General features: G+C 41.0%; 1 protein-coding gene across 3 annotated transcripts in view; it reads right to left on the bottom strand.

The window, feature by feature from the left end:
- Positions 1 to 5,239, bottom strand: part of CCDC152 (coiled-coil domain containing 152) — a 34,357-nt gene extending 29,118 nt beyond the window's left edge. The window contains exons 1-2 of one of the 3 annotated variants that reach the window (XM_082454541.1): positions 5,073 to 5,239; positions 1,643 to 1,731 (exon numbers count right to left, since the gene is read on the bottom strand). In XM_082454541.1, the coding sequence (XP_082310667.1) occupies positions 1,643 to 1,729 (87 nt within the window). In that variant the 5' untranslated portion in view covers positions 1,730 to 1,731; positions 5,073 to 5,239. Of the gene's footprint in view, positions 1 to 1,642; positions 3,400 to 5,072 lie in introns of those variants that run through there. The other 2 variants (XM_082454543.1, XM_082454542.1) reach the window with 2 other exon arrangements.
- Positions 5,240 to 18,266: the final 13,027 nt, after the last annotated feature.

An 18,266-nucleotide genomic window follows, 5' to 3' on the forward strand; every position in this document is an offset into this window, starting at 1 on the left:
TACAAACCACTTAATACCTGAGAGTCTAATAATTAGGCCTGGCATATATTTTTAAATAAGCCAGCTTTCTAATTTATCTTTAATTTAAAGAGTAACATGGTAAAAAGTTAAAACAGATGAACACTTATGAAAAGTTATAAAAAGTAAAAATATGATCTAATTTGAACCTCCTTCTTTCCAACTATTCAACCTCCAGTCCTACGATTAACAATTCCTTATAAATATTTCCAAAATATTTTATGACTATACAACTATAGGAAAGGGTCATATTATACTCTGTTCTGTACCTTGGATGTTCCACTTAGTACTATTTTCTTGGAGATGATGTCACATAAGCACATAAAGGTCTACCTCATTCTTTTTAACAGCTGCATTGTTTCATTCATGAATATAATTTATTTAAATAGTTCCCTATTGAGGAAAATTTGTGCTGTTCCCACTTTTTTGCTATTATAGACAATTTATAAATATTCTTGAACATATCTCTTTGATATCTTTGTGAATAGTGTAATAGCTGCCATGTATCCTTCAAGCACCTTCAAAAATCATCAATTCATGACCTGTCCTGTATCATCTATACCTCTACCCATTCCCTAGTCTCACCACTTTTGAATTTATCTCAAAGCAACTCCTTGACATTATATTATTCTATCCATAAATATTATCATTTATATGCATCTCTAAGAGATGACTCAAAAATACAATCACAATACCATTATCACATCAAAAAATGAACAATATTTCTTATTTAAAATGTCTAAGAATATAAGAGCTACTTCCAAATTAATCTTCAAATACTTTGTACAAATTCCTCTCTCACCAAAGTGCTTATTTCCTTCTCTTTCTCTCTTACTTTGGTCAGAATCACTTGGTTAAGAAATCCCAAGATCATTGTTGAAAAAAAAGCTCATGTTATCTCAAAATACCCATTGTCACGAAATTTCTTTCATTATGGCAATACTACATTGTACAGAGGAAAAGAAGGAATAGAGAAGGATGATAAGAAAAGGAGAGAAAATAGAAGTAGGTATTATTCCCCCTCCTATTCCTGTTTCACAAATCCACCTCCCAAGTCTTTAATTTATCCATCTACATTTCTCAACAGCTATTCCTACTCCTCTCCCAGACAGAGGAGGAGAGAAAAAGCCTAATATATACTTGTGGGTATGGTCTACCATGTAATTTGTTCAGAGTTGGGGAGGGGGACTTTAAACAAGTCTGCTTTTAGGCAAAAGAGAAGAAAAAGGGAACAAATAAAATAGGAAAGACTAAAAAAATTAAGAGTTAGTCATAATGGCAAGAGACTGAGGATTGAGTCTACTTCAATTCTTACTAAACCATTCTTGAATTTATGGACATCCTGGGTACTTGCACATGTATTTCCCCTTTAAGTTTAGCAAAAGTGTATCATTATTCGTTCCCTTGCCCCCAAAACATTTTGATGTATTAGTATAAAAGAGCCAAAACCACATGTTTTAAATACAGATTTTAAAAATGAGAGAGAGGGGCTTAGCAAAATGTATTTCCATTATTTTTACCTTGCTTATTTTTTTGTACATTTTTTTTCTTCCCAACTCCCTCCATTGGCAAAATCTGTTCCACTTTTCCTTATATGCTACAATTGTTTGATATCATTACATACCTTTTCTATCTGTGAGAAGTCATTTATAAGTTTGTCAATATTCACATTGCTAATCTTTTTCATACATCCTTCACTGCTTTGATTCATATCTAAAGTAATGAAGAGTAGATAGTGTTAAAACAAACAAACAAACAAAATACAAAGCATATAACAGTGGTAATAGCTCAAATACTAAAGTTTCTGTACTCCACTCATGGAGTACCTACTTGAGCTCCATTGCACTCAGAGAATTTTTATTATACCCTCAGTATTACCCATGGTCAAATGAATTAAGGCTTCTCCACTCCTCTCCACACCCACACCAGCCAAGTTTTCTCTAAACCAATCTAAAATTAGTGCAATGATATGTGCATATGTAGAAATTATTTGTCCCTATTACACAAAAAACAAATTATGCCACTGTTCAACACTCATCTCTTTGCCATCAGTATGGCTGTACTTAAAATCTGATGCATTACTAAATTTGATGCATGACTTTTAAATATAGGTATTCTCAATTTTAGATGTTTATAATATTTAATTATCATGCCACAAATATTTTTTGCTGCATTTCTTGGTAGTCTGCCTGTTGCTAGGAATTGAACTGTGTCTCCTCCAAAATTCTTATGTTGAAGCTCTAAACTCCAGTGTGACTGTATTTGGAGATAGAATCTTTAGGAGATAATTAAGGTTAATTATGGATAATTAAGGAATGAAGTCATAAAGGTGGGGCCCTAATCTAATAGGACTGTGGCCTTATAAGAAGAGGAAGAGAGAGAGTGCTCTTGTTCTCTCTCCATATGTTCACACTGAGGATAGGCCTTGTGAGCACACAGTGAGATGGTGGTTGTCTGAAACCCAAGGAGAGAGCCCTCGTGAGATATCAAGCCTGCTGGCACCTTAATTTTGGACTTCCCAGCTTCCAGAACTATGAGAAAATAAATTTCTCTTGTTTAAGCCACTCAGCCTATAGTATTTTGTTATAGCAGCTTGAGTAGACAATACAATTATTGAATATTTTTAATATTTTGTATGGTAACCTGTTTGGTAAATAAAGGACATAAGGAAATTAATATGCTCAAAGCAATCGCTAAGGATTTCTATTCTCTTATTTTGTATAAGAATACTTTGGGATACAGCCAACTAACAGTTGAAGTGAAGAATGAGTTTCAGTTTTAGTTCTATGGAACCAATCACAAGAAATCTGCAGAATTCCAGAGGTAAACTCATTTAGTTAGGATGGAGAAATTGACTTTTGCAAAACAGTAAGCATTTACATTTGAGGGTGGGAGAGTGTCTAGAAGAATCAGGATTAATATAATCTAAAAGTATGAAATACTTGTCTTTAGACTTTTCTCTAGCAAAGAGGAAGGAGAAAATACAAATTTGAAATTTAGGTAATCTAGACTGAGGAAAGGGCATGTGCCAATGCCTGGTGTGTGAAAGTGGCAGTGACGAGTAGTCCAAAGTAAAGGTAAGTAAAATTCCAAAAGTAATTACTCAAAGTAATTTTGGGGACATATTGTTTAAAATGAGGTACACCAAAACATAGATATTGCTTGACAATTTGTTACTTCATAAAGAAATCCCATTTCCTTCCTCTTTTTATATTGCATGAACAACTATTAGTGGTTTTCAATCTAAATTTTAGCTGTGTATTTTCAGTTTATTGAATTATTATCCTCTGTATCACATATACTAGCAAAACTCTTCAATAGTTAAAACTTGATCCTTAAGACAGGAGACTAACTGTAATAGCAACCCATGATAAATGCAGTAAAATTTAGAAATCATTATGATTTGATATGCTGTTTTTGAACTGTATACTGTTTTGATCTATAGGATAATCTGAAGTAGTTAATGATGCAAAATCCTCCCTCTCAACATTTTTTTTAGTTTTTAACATTTAATTTTATTTTATTTTACCCCCCCCCCCAACCCCCACCCTTGGCAACCTCAAGTCTGTTCTCTATGTCTGTGAGTCCTTTTTTGTTTTCTAGATAGGTTCATTTATGCTATATTTTAGATTCCACATACAAGTGATATCATATGGTATTTTTCTTTCTCTTTCTGACTTCCTTCACTTAGTATGATAATCTCTAGTTGCATCCATGTTGCTGCAAATGGCATTATTTGGTTCTTTTGTATGGCTGAGTAGTATTCCATTGCATATATGTTCCACATCTTCTTTATCCATTCATCTGTTGATAGACATTTAGGTTGTTTCCATGTTTTGGCTATTGTAAATAGTGCTGCAATGAACATAGGGGTGCATGTGTCTTTTCGAATTATAGTTTTGTCTGGGTATATGCCCAGGAGTGGGATTGCTGGATCATACGGTAATTCTGTTTTTAGTTTTCTGAGGAACCGCTACATTGTTTTCCATAGTGGCTGCACCAACTTACATTCCCTCCAACAGTGCAGGAGCGTTCCCTTTTCTCCACACCGTCTTCAGCATTTGTTACTTGTAGACTTTTTAATGATGGCCATTCTGACTGGTGTGAGGTGATACCTCACTGAAGTTTTAATTTGCATTTCTCTAATAATTAGTGATGTTGAGCATCTTTTCATGTGCCTGCTGGCCATCTGTATGTCTTCTTTGTAGTTCCTAACATATTATTATTATTATTATTATTTTTTTTAATTAATTTATTTAAAATTATTTATTTTTGGCTGTGTTGGGTCTTTGTTGCTGCACACTTGCGGCGAGTGGGGGCTTCCCTTGCGCAGCTGGGGCTCTAGGCACACAGGCTTCAGTAGTTGTGACACACAGGCTTAATTGCCCCGCGGCATGTGGGGTCTTCCCGGACCAGGGCTCGAACCCGTGTCCCCTGCATTAGCAGGCGGATTCTTAACCACTCCGCCACCAGGGAAGTCCTGTAGTTCCTAACATTTTAAATGAAAAAGGTTTTACTAGGGTTTTGTCTCAGAACGTGTCTCCTGAACTAAACTCATTTTAATTTGAGCTTGATTTTCTCCCAACTCCTCCCCGCTAATGAGACCCTTGAGGTGTTTTTAAACCATCACTAATATCATAAAACCATCCTTATAAAATCATCATTAACATTCCACTGGCTGTTATCACATGCTATTCCTTTTGTCACACAGGCCAAGCCATCCTAAGTGTCTTCATTGCCCCTCCTCCAGTGTACGAAGGACAAGGTCAAGATCTTTTCAGTCTGTATGGTCTTCTTGACCAGTGAACTAGGTGACAAGCTGGTGATTCAGGGATCGTCAGATTCTTGGTGGGAAGCAGGGACTGACTTGTGACCTCCACAGCCCCAAATTCAACCACCCGCACAGTGGGCGGCGGCCCCATTTCCTTCCGTGCCCTTCTCCTGTGTCGCCGCCTTGCCCTCGCCCCTACCCTGCTCAGGCCGGCCCGCGGCAGCCCAACGACAGGCTTGTGTTATCTCCCCACCCCCCTCCTTGCCGCCCTGCATGAATCCACCCTCAGTCCTGAGGCCCGGGGATTCCAGTTTCCTCCACTCGCATCCTGCTGTCCTTAGGAGTCCAACTCTACAGCAGGACCAGCATCCTCAGGCGTGGGAGAAGTGGCCGGGTCAGAACGCTGTTCTGAACCAGGAGACTGTGAGGAGGTGTTAAGTAAAGAATAGTCACGGAGGGGCTTCCCTGGTGGCGCAGTGGTTGAGAATCTGCCTGCCAATGCAGGGGACACGGGTTTGAGCCCTGGTCTGGGAAGATCCCACATGCCGCGGAGCAGCTGGGCCCGTGAGCCACAACTGCTGAGCCTGCGCGTCTGGAGCCCGTGCTCCGCAACAAGAGAGGCCGCGATAGTGAGGCCCGCGCACCGCGATGAAGAGGGGCCCCCGCTCGCCACAACTAGAGAAAGCCCTCGCACAGAAACGAAGACCCAACACAGCCAAAAATAAATAAATAAATAACTTAAAAAAAAAAAAAAAAAAAAAAGAATAGTCACGGAAAAGGGAATTCCGAACCCGCCCGCGACAGGCCTGCAGCGTACCTGCCGTCTCCCACAGTTCCCTCAGTCTCCCCGCCCCGCCCCCCGCAGCTTCCTCCCGGTGCTGGTCCGCCCCTGACTGCTGTCCCTTCCCCGGGAAGCGGGTTCCCCCAACAATGGGCCCGCCCTTCTCCTGGTCCCACCTGTGCCCTGCCCTAGGGCCCCTCCTCCAGCCTTACCTCCTTCAGCCTTACCTCCTTGGGCTTCTTAGGTATTTTCATGGAGTTTCTAGAATATGATTCAACACTTAGTGACTGTCAGATCAATAATTATTTCCTGAGCAAAGAATAAATCACATTGGTTAAGTTTTGATTAATGAGTCAGCACTATTGAATAAATAATAATCCATATTTATTCTAGTAACATAAAGTAGGCTTATAAAGTACCAGACACTATGCTAGGTGATGCAGATGAAAACGTGGATACAATGCATTCTGTGCAGTCCAGAGTCAGTTAATGGATATGATCTCTCTTCTATAGAGTTTTGTCTTGGTAGCTTAGTGGTTAAGGGCATGGGTTCTGCGTGGATCCAACCCGCAACTCTTTTATTTACCAACTGGGTGATCATGGGCAAGTTCTAAATTATACCTGCTTCAGCTTCTTTGCCTGTAAAATAGACATTAATTTATTAATGTCTACCTCATAGGGCTGTTGCAATGTTTAAATGAAATGATGCATTTTAAAAATGCATAATGCACTTCCTGGCATAAGGTAAGTGTTAAAAATATTAATTATTATAATTAAAATTTTTTTTTCAATGACTGTTTGAAAGTATATCCACTGCCAACTTGGCCTTATCTACTTCTTTTTTTTTTTTTGAGTAGGAGCTGGGAGATTTATTTTTCTTAATTTGATTTTTCTATGAAACCCAAAATTTGGCATGCAGAAAAATGTAAACTATAATAGGATAATTCGTACTTTATTATTTGAAAGGTATTATAGCATGGTGGCAAGAGAACTAGATGAGAGTGGGAAATGTGGCAGGGGGGTGGGGGGAAATCCTCTTTATGTTGCTAACCTGTTAGTAATTTGGGAAGGTTGGACTTCCCAAGTTTTTTTTATTTCTTCATTTAAAAATAAGAGAAGTAGACTAAATAACAGAGATAAAATTTTAAGATTTTTAAACTAGTCTTATGATAAGACATTGCTCATCAAAACGTTTTGAAAATGTCATTTTCTCATGTTTATTACCTCATTAATTTCACAAAATTCACACGTACACACACACATAATTTAATTTTTAAAGATCTTTCAAGAGATGAAACTTCTGGCTACCCAAGGAGGCTTTCCTTGACATTAATAACAACACATAGGGATATTGAAAATGGCCTTTCAAATTGCTGGTTTTATCCAATTAGTGTGTATATATATATATATATATATATACACACACACACACACACACATATGTATATATATACATATATATATATATATCATGTTCTATGTCACTTGTATCATAATAGGTTACTTAAACAAGCCCATTTTAAGATCCACCTAAAATGCTGCCTTCTCCATGATGCATTCACTGATCATATCAATCAACATGACCTACTTTTCCTTGCTCTATGCTTTTATTACACTTTGGACCATGCTGGACTTCTTTGGCATTTGTTAGGGCTGTTTGAATTGATATCTTATCTCTCCTTCTCTCCTGTTGCATTATCTGCTCCTTGGAGAAAGAAATCTAGTGTGTGTGTGTGTGTGTGTGTGTGTGTGTGTGTGTGTGTGTGTGTGTGTATGTATATTTCTCCGTAGTGCCAGCATAGTCAGAATAAATAAATGAATCAACATACCAGAAATAAATCATGAAAATTTAGCTTGATTTTTCTAGTTTGAAATGAGTCATAAGCTTCTCTTCCAATTTATAGGTGTTAGCATTTTTTGGAAAGAATCCTAGTGAATTCGAGATATATCTGTCAATGAGAAACTATATGAGCTTCCCACGATTTCATATTTAAAAAGGGAATGTCTTCACAGTTGTATTCACAGTTTTATTCATCAAATACCATCTGATTGAGAAACAGAGTGGACTCATTGAACATTTGCTCACAAACTGCCTGGAAAACTGTAAGAGAGAAATAACTTATGTTACTATGCCGTACTAACAAAGGGAGTGTAAAGAAAGTAATGTTAGAATCCATTAAAAAGTACCTTGATTTGGAAAAATAGATGCATATGCACCCACACAACTGAAAAAAATTAGAAGCCACCGATTTATGTATGTAAGTATCTTAAGATGAATGATACATTGATGTTTTTTCCAGGTTACAAACAACAGCATTTATTAATTCATTCCTAAATATTTAAGTACTGGCAAGGTACCAGCTACTGAGGGTCTAGGTGCTAAGGAGAGCAAGACAAGACATTCTCCTTCTGCTTTGGAGCTTATAGTCTCACAGGACTGCTTTTTTAAGACCATCAGCACTTACCCATCTATTTATTCAAAAAATACATGTTGAGCACCAACCATGTTTGGGGATCTGTGAGAACACTAGAAATGAACAAAACAGACATGGTCCCTGACCCCAGAGGACCTACAGTGTAGAGATGGAGATAGATAATCAACAAATAAATAAAGGATAAATAAAAATTATAATAAGTGCAAGGAAAGAAACAAAAATCCATGATGTTGATTTAAAAAGTGAACAGGAGTTGTTTTAGGTATAGTGGTCAGGAAGTGTCTCAGAGCAGATAAGGTGAAAGCGAGACCTCAGTGGTACATCAAAATGTTAGCTATGGGCAACAGATAAATACTAGGGTTGCTTTTTTTTTTTTTTTCATTTTTTTTTTAAACCTCCTGCTTGCTCTCTTGGCACACTTCTCCCTGCTCTTATCTCTGTGTTTATCTGATTCCCTTATTTCAGTATCTGCTATTGAGCCATATTGTCCTGGCTTCAACTGCAACTTCAGGTCCCAGTTCTGTGGCTCCCTGGTTCTCAGCATTACCTGCAGTAATTGGGTAAAATACACCCTGGGCACCAGGTCTATGACCCTATGAAACTATGTTGGCTGGACTCACCTCCATCCATCCTCATGTAGAGAGAGGAATTTGGACACGATCCCAGGATAAATCCTAAACCATGGAATACTTGGACTACTTTTCTTGAAACAATCAGCCTTATATATGTAAATATTCCATCTCTAAACAGGCTTCTGTTAAAAGTAGAATCATATAGCTAACTGGGCAGAATTTGTATTTTTGGTTGAGGACAGAAAGTACAAGTATTCTATTTAATTTATTAAGAAGAAATCAATATACTTTAGACAGTGAGCTTATGGTAAGGGTGACATATTTTTGTGAAAATTAAGGAATCTAGCCACCTCTTAGTGGCTTGGTCTTCCATAGTTACTTGGAGGTGACTATGGGGTACTCTCAGGAGAAGTCAGATTTTTTCTCAAAATACAGTTTAAGTCTGTACAAGTACATAAACAAATGATCCATGATTACTTTGATGTCATAATGTAGCATGAGTTTAATGATTTGGGTCTAAAATATTCCTTTGCTCCCAGAAAAATCAACTTTTTCATAACATACCTTCTTAGCCATAACTCGGTTGGGGGTAGAGGGAATAAATAGACTTTTAGGCATACCTAGCTTCAATCCTGGCTCCACACCTATGAGCTGCGTGATTCTAGGCAACTCAGTTTATCTCTCTGCCCCTTAGTTTCATAATTTTCAAATGGGAACAAACTTCTGAAGATTGTGGAAGAGCTAAAATGAGATATTATATCTTATCAGGGCAGGCTTAGAGTATGCCAGAAGTATTTGTTGAATGGATGAATAAACCAATGAACAGTGTTAGTTCCTGAATCAATAAGGTATTGTAGTGTAATAAACTACTCTAAAACTCAGTGGTTTGAAACAACCATTTATTTAGCTAATGCTACTTCTGGTCAGAAATTTAGACTGGGCTCAGTGAGTAGTTTTTCTAGTCTTGCCTGGGCTCCCTTATGTACCTGTGTTCAACTGTGGATCAAGTAAGTGGTGTAAGTGGCTTTGCTGCTCTTGATTGGCCTCTCACATCTTGGGATGTGAGTTGGGATGGCTTTTCACTCTGTCACTTGGTCTCTCATCCTCAAGCAGGCTAGAGCAGGCTTGTTCTCAGGGAGTGTCAGGATTTCAAGAGAGGAAGCAGAGGCATGCAAGGCTCTCTAGCGGGTGAGGCTCAACACTTCCTCACCGTTTTGTTGGGAAAAGTGCATTACAAGACCACCCAGATTCAAGTGGTGAAGGGACAGACTCCACCTCTTGATGGCAGGAGTTGCAAACAGGGTGAATACAGGAAAGGCAATAATTGCAGCCACTTTGCAAAAAAAAAAAAAAAAAAAAAAATTTACCAATAACTATCTTTAGGTATACCTGTCAAAATAAAATAGTTGTAGAATGCATAGGTAAGTAAAGGGGATACATGGCCTGATGCATATAATAGTTAAGTTTAAGTCCAAGTTTAAATCCAAACTTGGAAGACATCTGCAAAATGATTTTGTGTAAGAAAAATTGAAATTTGGTCATTAGTTCTAATAGAGGTTAGATAGCAGAATGAAAATGTCTTTTGAGGCAACTCCTAGTTTTAATCATCCATGTAAAGGGGCGTAAGTATCCTCCTAGGCAGTTGTAAATAATCAAGCAATATTAAAAAGAAATGGAGAAAATGAAGAGTCAGGTGATTCTTAAAACAGAGCTAGGCTTCTGGTTCGAGGTGGCTGCTATTGCAGGGCGGACTATGGCAACTCAGGAAGCCAGTCAGAGGAGAGCAATGCTTTGGATTTGCCATCAGCTTATGATGTAAGGGATTCAGTGTTGCAGAGACCCAGCCAGGAGGCCAACAGTGAGGCTTTTAGCTCTGAGGAATCCCTTTCTATTCCTTGCTCTTCTGATGTGGATCCAGCCGTGTGGCTGACAGGGTCATTGTGCTCTGGCCTGGTGTCAGGCCTGAGCCTCAGGTGGGAGAGCCGAGTTCAGGACATTGGACCACCAGAGACCTCCCGGCCCCACGTAATATCAATCGGTGAGAGATTTCCCAGGGATCTCCATCTCAATGCTAAGACCCAGCTCCACCCAACAGCCAACAAACTCCAGTGCTGGATGCCCCATGCCAAACAACTAGCAAGACAGGAAACAACCCCACCCATTAGCAGAGAGGCTGCCTAAAATCATACTAAGTCCACAGACACCCCAAAACACACCACTGGATGTGGCCCTACTTCAATTTCTAAAACTTCAATTTTGGATTATTCAATCAAAATGCCATAATTATACTTATAATTTTTTTAAAAAATTTATTTATTATTTATTTATTTTTGGCTGCGTTGGGTCTTAGTTGTGGCATGCGGGATCCTCGTTGAGGTATGCGGGATCTTTCATTGTGGTGTGCGGGCTTCTCTCTAGTTGTGGTGTGGGGTTTTCTCTTCTCTAGCTGTGGCGCGCAGGCTCCAGGGCACGTGGGCTCTGTAGTTTGCGGCACGCGGGCTCTAGTTGAGGTGACTGAGCTCAGTAGTTGTGGTGCTCAGGCTTAGTTGCCCCGCGGCATGTGGGATCCTAATTCCCCAACCAGGGATCGAACCCGCGTCCGCTGCATTGGAAAGCAGATTCTTTACCACTGGACCACCAGGGAAGTCCCTATACTTATAATTATATTTAACAAATTCTAGAGTGTTCAAGGTAGTTGAAATAAGATGTTCATAAGCATTAATTACTCACAAAACATTTTGGGGGGGATATAATTCTATCAAACCTCAATAAGAGCAAAACTAGCATCAGTTAAATAACCGCAGTTAAACTAAAAAGAAATAAAATTATTTTTTAAAAGAGAAAACACAGTTAGATGCCCTGTTGTGGCTGTGGATGTTCAGGGGTCCCTGCTGTGAAAGCTGAATCACACCAGCATGTCCTATACACACTACCAAGTGTCAAATAGAGAGCTAGTGGGAAGCAGCCGCATAGCACAGGGAGATCAGCTCGGTGCTTTGTGTCCACCTCGAGGGGTGGGATAGGGAGGGTGGGAGGGAGGGAGACGCAAGAGGGAGGAGATATGGGGATATATGTATATGCATAGCTGATTCACTTTGTTATACAGCAGTAACTAACACACCATTGTAAAGCAATTATACTCCAATAAAGATGATAAAAAGAAAAGAATAAAGACCAGGTGATTAAAAAAAAACAAAACAGAACAAAAGCCCTGCATGTCCCCTTGGCTCCTTGGGTCCTCACACTGTTACCCTTTTTCTCGAGGATTTGATTATCCAGCGGTTCCCCTGATCCTCTCGGGCCTCTGCCCAGGACTATACGTGAACTGCAGGGGCAAAAGGGCCACTTGGAAAAAGCTGGAATTTAAACTGTGTTTCCACCAATTTTGTCTATTATGATCTTTCCCCCCACCTCTTAGCTATTTGAGCTTTCTCTCAGTTGACAGAGCTGCCAACCATCTTTCTTGAGGTTTTTCTCACTGGAGATAATCTGCCCTTGATAGAAGGAAGTCATTTTTTCTCATTCTTTTTCCAGGTCTTCAGCCATCCCCCTGGATCAGTATTCAGCTGATGTTTTCATACAGTTTGGGAAGTTATTTTTTTCTTTATTTGCAAGTGGTAAATACCCTCCTCTACTAATTTTCTGCAAAGTTGCATTACAGGTTCTTGGTGAAGTTCAGGAAGTATCTGCAATTTCAGCTGAAGCTTTTGAATCTCATTTTTAAGCTGAGAAAGTGAAAAGCCACTTCTTAGCTTAAAAGTTCACTGTCTTTCCTCCATGTCCTGAGCACTCCCAGCCTGGCCCCAAATATTCAGTCACTCTGTTAACCTGACCTCCTCTCCTTTGGGACCATCTTTTAGGAGTTCTCAATCCCCACCCCAAACAAGTGTTAAAATAATTAAACAAGGAAGCTCTCAGACCGATGTGGTGCTAGTGTAGTGGGGGCTTACGTAAGCAAACCAAAAGTTAAGCCTGTAAATGCCTCAAGGTTACAAAATCAAAAAGCTTAGGACAATCAATCACAAAGAGCTGACTAGGCTTAAAGCTACAGGCAATCAAATAATTAATTTCTTTTGCTTCCACACTTTGTCTATATAAGTCTTTCTCCTGGCTCCTATCGGTGGAGCGCTCCTAATCACTGTGGTTTGGTGAAGCTTGATTGGAATCTATTTCTGCGCAAATAAACCCTTAAACTTTTTAATATGCCTCAGTTTATCTTTTAACACAAGTTATCGAAACGTTTCTTCCAATCATACATGGTTATCTGGAAGAGAACTCTGGGTGGTTTTCTTCATCTTGTTATATTTCCTGATAGATTGGCACTCAAACTCTGCCCCAGGTGGTGCCCCTTAATTTGGCTGTGCTGTGGTGGTCCAGGCAGACCCTGCCCTACCTTTGATGGGGCTCCTTGGAGATTTCACTCCCTTCCTTCCTTCTCTGCCCACTTTCTTCTTAATGCTCACTCTCCCTGATCCACTGTCGTGTTCTTACATTTTTTTTTCACTCATCTCTCCTAGTGATCTCTGGATCTCCCATCAGAATGCCTCATGGCACTCACCACTGAGAAGGGAGTTGGTTCTCATCTTCCTGGGTTTTAGGGCACTTTTCACTCTTTGAATTTTACGGCTAGGTTAAGAGAGAGGCTTTTGGCTCTATGGAGGTTGAAGAAATGTAATTTCTATTATATCTATTATTGTAAATTCAAATATAAATTTCATATTGTGCCTTAAATTAGTTCATTAATCTACCCTGCCTCTGAATTCTATTTGAAGACTGGGAATTGAGGTCTAGCCACTTTCCTGTATCTTGCATGTGAGAACAACTCAGATAAATCTGTTTGCAGCTGTTCCTGGAAAAATACTCTGCTATCTCCTCTGAGATTATGTTAAATCGTCACAAATGGAGTTTACCCCTTTAATAAGAGCTTCTTCTACTTCATGGGAGATATTTTTATGACATAGATTCTTTCTCAAACTTGGCTTGGAGCTCTGGGAACCTGTGTTCTACCAGAGAGTCAGTCCAGGTTTTTCCCTTTCCTCCATCTACCCAGTAGCTTTTCCTACTCCCCAACACTTCCCTAATCACAAGACAGTAACAATATTTAATTAGTCTATTTCTCTCCATAGTTAGAAGGTAGAAGCAGAAGTCTCAGGACTTTTCTGACTCAACAGTGATGCTTGCAGGAGGGGAGGGTGGGGAGAAGAGGCCTCACTAACCCTCCTCTGTTTCTTCTCTTGGTTGTCATCTTCTAAATTTATGACATAAGGTCATGGCTTTTCTCTTGTCTCATTCTTGTTGTTGTGAACTTTTTGACTGCTTTCATCTTTTTTTTTTTTTTTTTGTTCATCTTACTAGCTTATAATATGGTGAGATTCTGTGATCTGTTTATTATCTACCATCTTTACCAAGAAGCATCAATAACAATTTGATTGTAAAGCAATTGTGCATATAGTTTGAAATGATATAAGGGGATATAGTATTTTAATATCATTATAACTCCTACAAAATAATTTATCCATTGGCTTCCTATGACACTGCATGATTCTCAGTTTGCTTCGTGTCACTGTCTCCTCAGCTACATGGCATGAATTAAGAACACTTCGTGTCCACTTCTTAATGACATTGCTGCAGAAAGGTGATTTCCAGTTCCATTTAAGCTGATATCGTAATGCCTACAGAGTTTATATTAGGATTTTAAAGAGAGAATCTAGGTCAAACAGGAAGACGTGACAACCTGTGCCTTGGCCCCTTTATCGGCTGCTCTGGATCCCATGGTGTGATTTCACCTTGCAATCAGGTCTCCATCAGGAGCTGCGTTATTTATTTGCCAAAATATGTTGAACTTTTTCAAAGCCTTGTGCTTTGAGAAAGTTGTCTTATTTGGGACAAATAAGACAACAGTGGGAAATAAAATACCACTGACAACCAAAAAGACTCTTTTCAGCTTTAGGAACCAGAAATACTCAGAAACCTAAGTTATAATGAACTCACAGACTCAGCTGAAGGTGCTTAACGCACCTCTAAGCTGCTGGGCTGAAGGCACCAACTCTCCATCTGAATCTTTAGGCCAAAACACTCAAAACCAGCTCCCAACAATAAAGCCTATTCCATCATCACTGTTGAGAAATATTAAAAAACAATATTGCCAAAAAAAGAAAAGAATGGGAAAATAACCAAATGGGAAACAAAAGGAGGTAAATTCCACGTGGATCCTTTTGCTCACTGAAGGAATCACAGAAAATCACAGAAAACCAGCTGCCCAGGGTTAGCAAGTGGTACAATAAAATGAACACTGGCAAAATAGCTGTATGGTCAGGCCATTCAAGATGACTCTTACTCTCCGTGCATCCCCTGCTCGACCAGACCCTCCTTCACTCACATGACTATCCAGTCTTAATTATAGGGCTTAATTGGTAACTGCCTACGTGCTTGCCCCCGCGCCAGCTGCTGGTTTCCCTGGTAACTGATGAGCCAACCTGACGTCACTTGCCCCTATAAATGGTAGCCTCCTTCTCCCTGGAGTAGTAAAGGTTCTTGCAGTCACCTGCCCTGCACAGTGTAGCTCCATGACCTTTTGCTTCAAACTGGTAAGATTCCCTATCCAGTAAACTGTTGATGTTTCTGTTGCTATTTCCAGGCTCTTTCTTCAGTCTCAAGTCTGGCAACTACAAGGCTTGTAGTTCTGTGAGGTGCAGCCCAACAATTGACGAGCCAGCCAGGAAGCCAAAGAGACCCCCATGAGCACCAAGATGTCAGGAAATAAGAACGGGGAATGGAAAGTTGCAGGGGGAACCCCGGCATGGCTGTCCACTAGCAAGTGGGGCGCTGTGGTGGCTGTCCTTGAGGAAGGGGTGTCGACAAGAGAGTCCAGATGGTCATGGCCCATCCAAACTGGGCTCCCAAGGTGTGGGACCTACTGAGAGCACTGAAGAAGAGGAAGATTGGGATGAGGTCATAAAGGTCCTTATCCCACAGGATAGAGATGAAGAGCAGCTCCCTTCAGAGCAGAGGCAGCTGACTACCATGAGAGATGTCTTTCTCTTCCACCATATTGATGATATCCTGTTAACCTCAGAGTTTCTGTCTAGTTTTAAAAGTAGCAGCCCTGCACTTGTGGCTTGTCTGACTGCACGGGGCTGGCTGGTGAACACAGACAAAATGCAAGGACCTGGATTATCTATCAAATACTTGGGTGTTATCTGGTCGGGTAAGACAAGCATAACCTAAACAATTACAGACACAGGCATTAGAGATATTACCCCAGGGACAGGCTTTTGAATTGGGTGTGGCCAGTTAACCAGAAAGGTTTGGTTTGGGCCTGTGGCAATGGCAAAGTAATAAAAGAGTACCCTTGGGCTTCTGCTCTGAGCTATGGAAGGGGGAAGAGTAACGATAGTGTGATGGAACGGCAGCTACTCTACAATGTTACAACAGGTGGAAGACATTACAAAAGCCCTACCCAAGTCATCCAGCAACTCAATAAAACCACTAGTTGGGGATCTATAACAGCTGTGCGTGATGTATGGGATCCCCATGGACTTCAATAGCCACCAAGGAACCCACTTTACCAGCCATGAAGTTCAGGCATGGGCCAATAAAAATGACACACTGGCCTTTCCACCTGCCCTACAACCCCGCTGCTGCCGGGCTAACAGGGTGAGTGGACTACTTAAACAGCTGTTGAGATGGAAACCTGCTCTCTCCACGTGTGGATGAGGAAGCTAATTCAAGCCCTGTGAGCTACAACTGAACATTCCAGTGGCTACGCCATGTTAACCCAGAGGCAACTAGGCAATGGTCCTTTGGTGGTCAACTATCGGTCAGGACAATAGCTCACTTTCACGCTTGCTGCAGGATCTACACCACTCCCCATCCCTCCCACAGCCCCCCGCCAGGGGAACACACTATAAAATGGCCCTGGGACTGGCAGGTAAAGCCCCGCTGGTTTGGGTTTGCTGAAGAGGGTTAGACAGGGACTTAACAGATCTCACTTGTCTTCTACCTGGCCACACCCAAAACTACTAAAGTAATCTGGGCCCCTTACTGGAGAGAGGTAACATCCCATTAACACTGTGGTCTGTTTACGGTATGTGCTCTCCAGTCCTCGGCACCGGCTGTGGAGACTGAGGGTGGCAGGCGGTGTGGCACTGCAGGCCAGGACAAAAGCACAGGCAGGGGTGGTATTTTCTCAGAATGCTGTTCCTGCTTGTAACTGGCTTAATGGTCATGATCTCCCCTGTATTGTGCCTGTCCAACATCTCACATTTCATCCCTAGTCTGTCTGAGGACTAGGTGACAACGGTGGTCTGACTGCAAAGTGAGTCTGATTGCTGGATGAGCAGTGAGATGCCATGAAAAATCGACGCGGCTAATGTGACTACGTGGGGACGACTGAAGACTCACCTCTTTCCTGTCCTGCATGCCAGGCACCTGGCTCCAGAATTTTCCCGCCTCTTGGAGAATCACTATTTTTAGCATACTAGGTATCTTACACTTGATACTCTGTAGCTGCTGTTGTTTGTATTGCATTTGTGGTATTTGGTTGCTGTGTACCTCTACATACCTGACCCCAGGGATATCGTGGAAGAGGGGCAGGCCAAATTGTAAGGGTTGTGCAGGGTACATAGGAGTGGAGTGTATCGTCAGGCCTCTCAAGATGACTGTTCTCTTGCTCTCTATAAATCCCTCACAAGACTATCCAATCCTCTTAATTATAGGGCTTAATCAGTAACTGCCCACGTGCTTGCCCACTGTCCCAGCCCATGGTTTCCCTGGTAACTGATGAGCCAAACTGACTTCAGTTTCACCTGTAAATGGTAGCCTCCTTCTCCCTGAGTAGCGAAGACTGCTGCAGTGTCCTTCCTGGTGTCTGCCATACACAGTGGGGTGTTACTCCAGGAGCTTCTGCTTCAGACTGGTAAGATTCTCTATCCAATAAACTGTTGATAGTCTCTGTTGCTGTTTCCAGGCTCTTTCCTTGGTCTCGAGGCTGGGCAACAAGGCTTGCAGGCCTGTGGGGTGCAGCCCAACAATACCATATAACCAATTTTAGGGGGAAATGGGATTGAAAGATTTTTATGACTGGACCTGGGATGTAAAAAGTTGAAGAAAATCCAACATCAAATCCTTCCTTAGGGAAGGTTAGATATGGCTTGAAGTGCCAGCCTCCAAACCCTCAGACCAGAACTGCCTACATAAATTGTGGAGCCCTTGCACAAAAGCTAAATTTCAAGGCAGAACAGAGCATTAAACCAAGGACAGACCCTTCTGTATGTGGAGCCCTGCGCTTGTACACAGGTCACACACCCATGCAGCTGGCCTGCCTTCCACTCCTGCATTCTTGCCCCACGGATTTTTACCTTTTTCTAGCTCCTCTTTTTTTGTCTTGAAAGTTTAGGGTCTGTAGCTGTGTGCTGGGAATGCTTGAGATGCAGAGGTGGAGGGAGGTGCAGCGCCCCCTGGTGACTTCTCCAAGCATTGCACAATCTCCTGGGAGGAACACAAGCATCTTCCAGTTTCCCTCTTGGACTTTGTCACAATCAGTTTTATAGCCATAGACCAGTGTAAACAATACTTTAAAACGAGCTCAGAAAATACTGTGTCTGTCAGCGAGCTATTCAGAAGGATACCAGTGAATTTAGTTATTCCAAATTTATTTGTTTAGAGCCAAGCCTCCTCCCCGGATGCTT

The sequence above is a fragment of the Balaenoptera physalus genome (genome assembly GCF_965194825.1).
Source record: "Balaenoptera physalus genome assembly, chromosome: 3".
Classification (NCBI taxonomy): domain Eukaryota; kingdom Metazoa; phylum Chordata; class Mammalia; order Artiodactyla; family Balaenopteridae; genus Balaenoptera; species Balaenoptera physalus.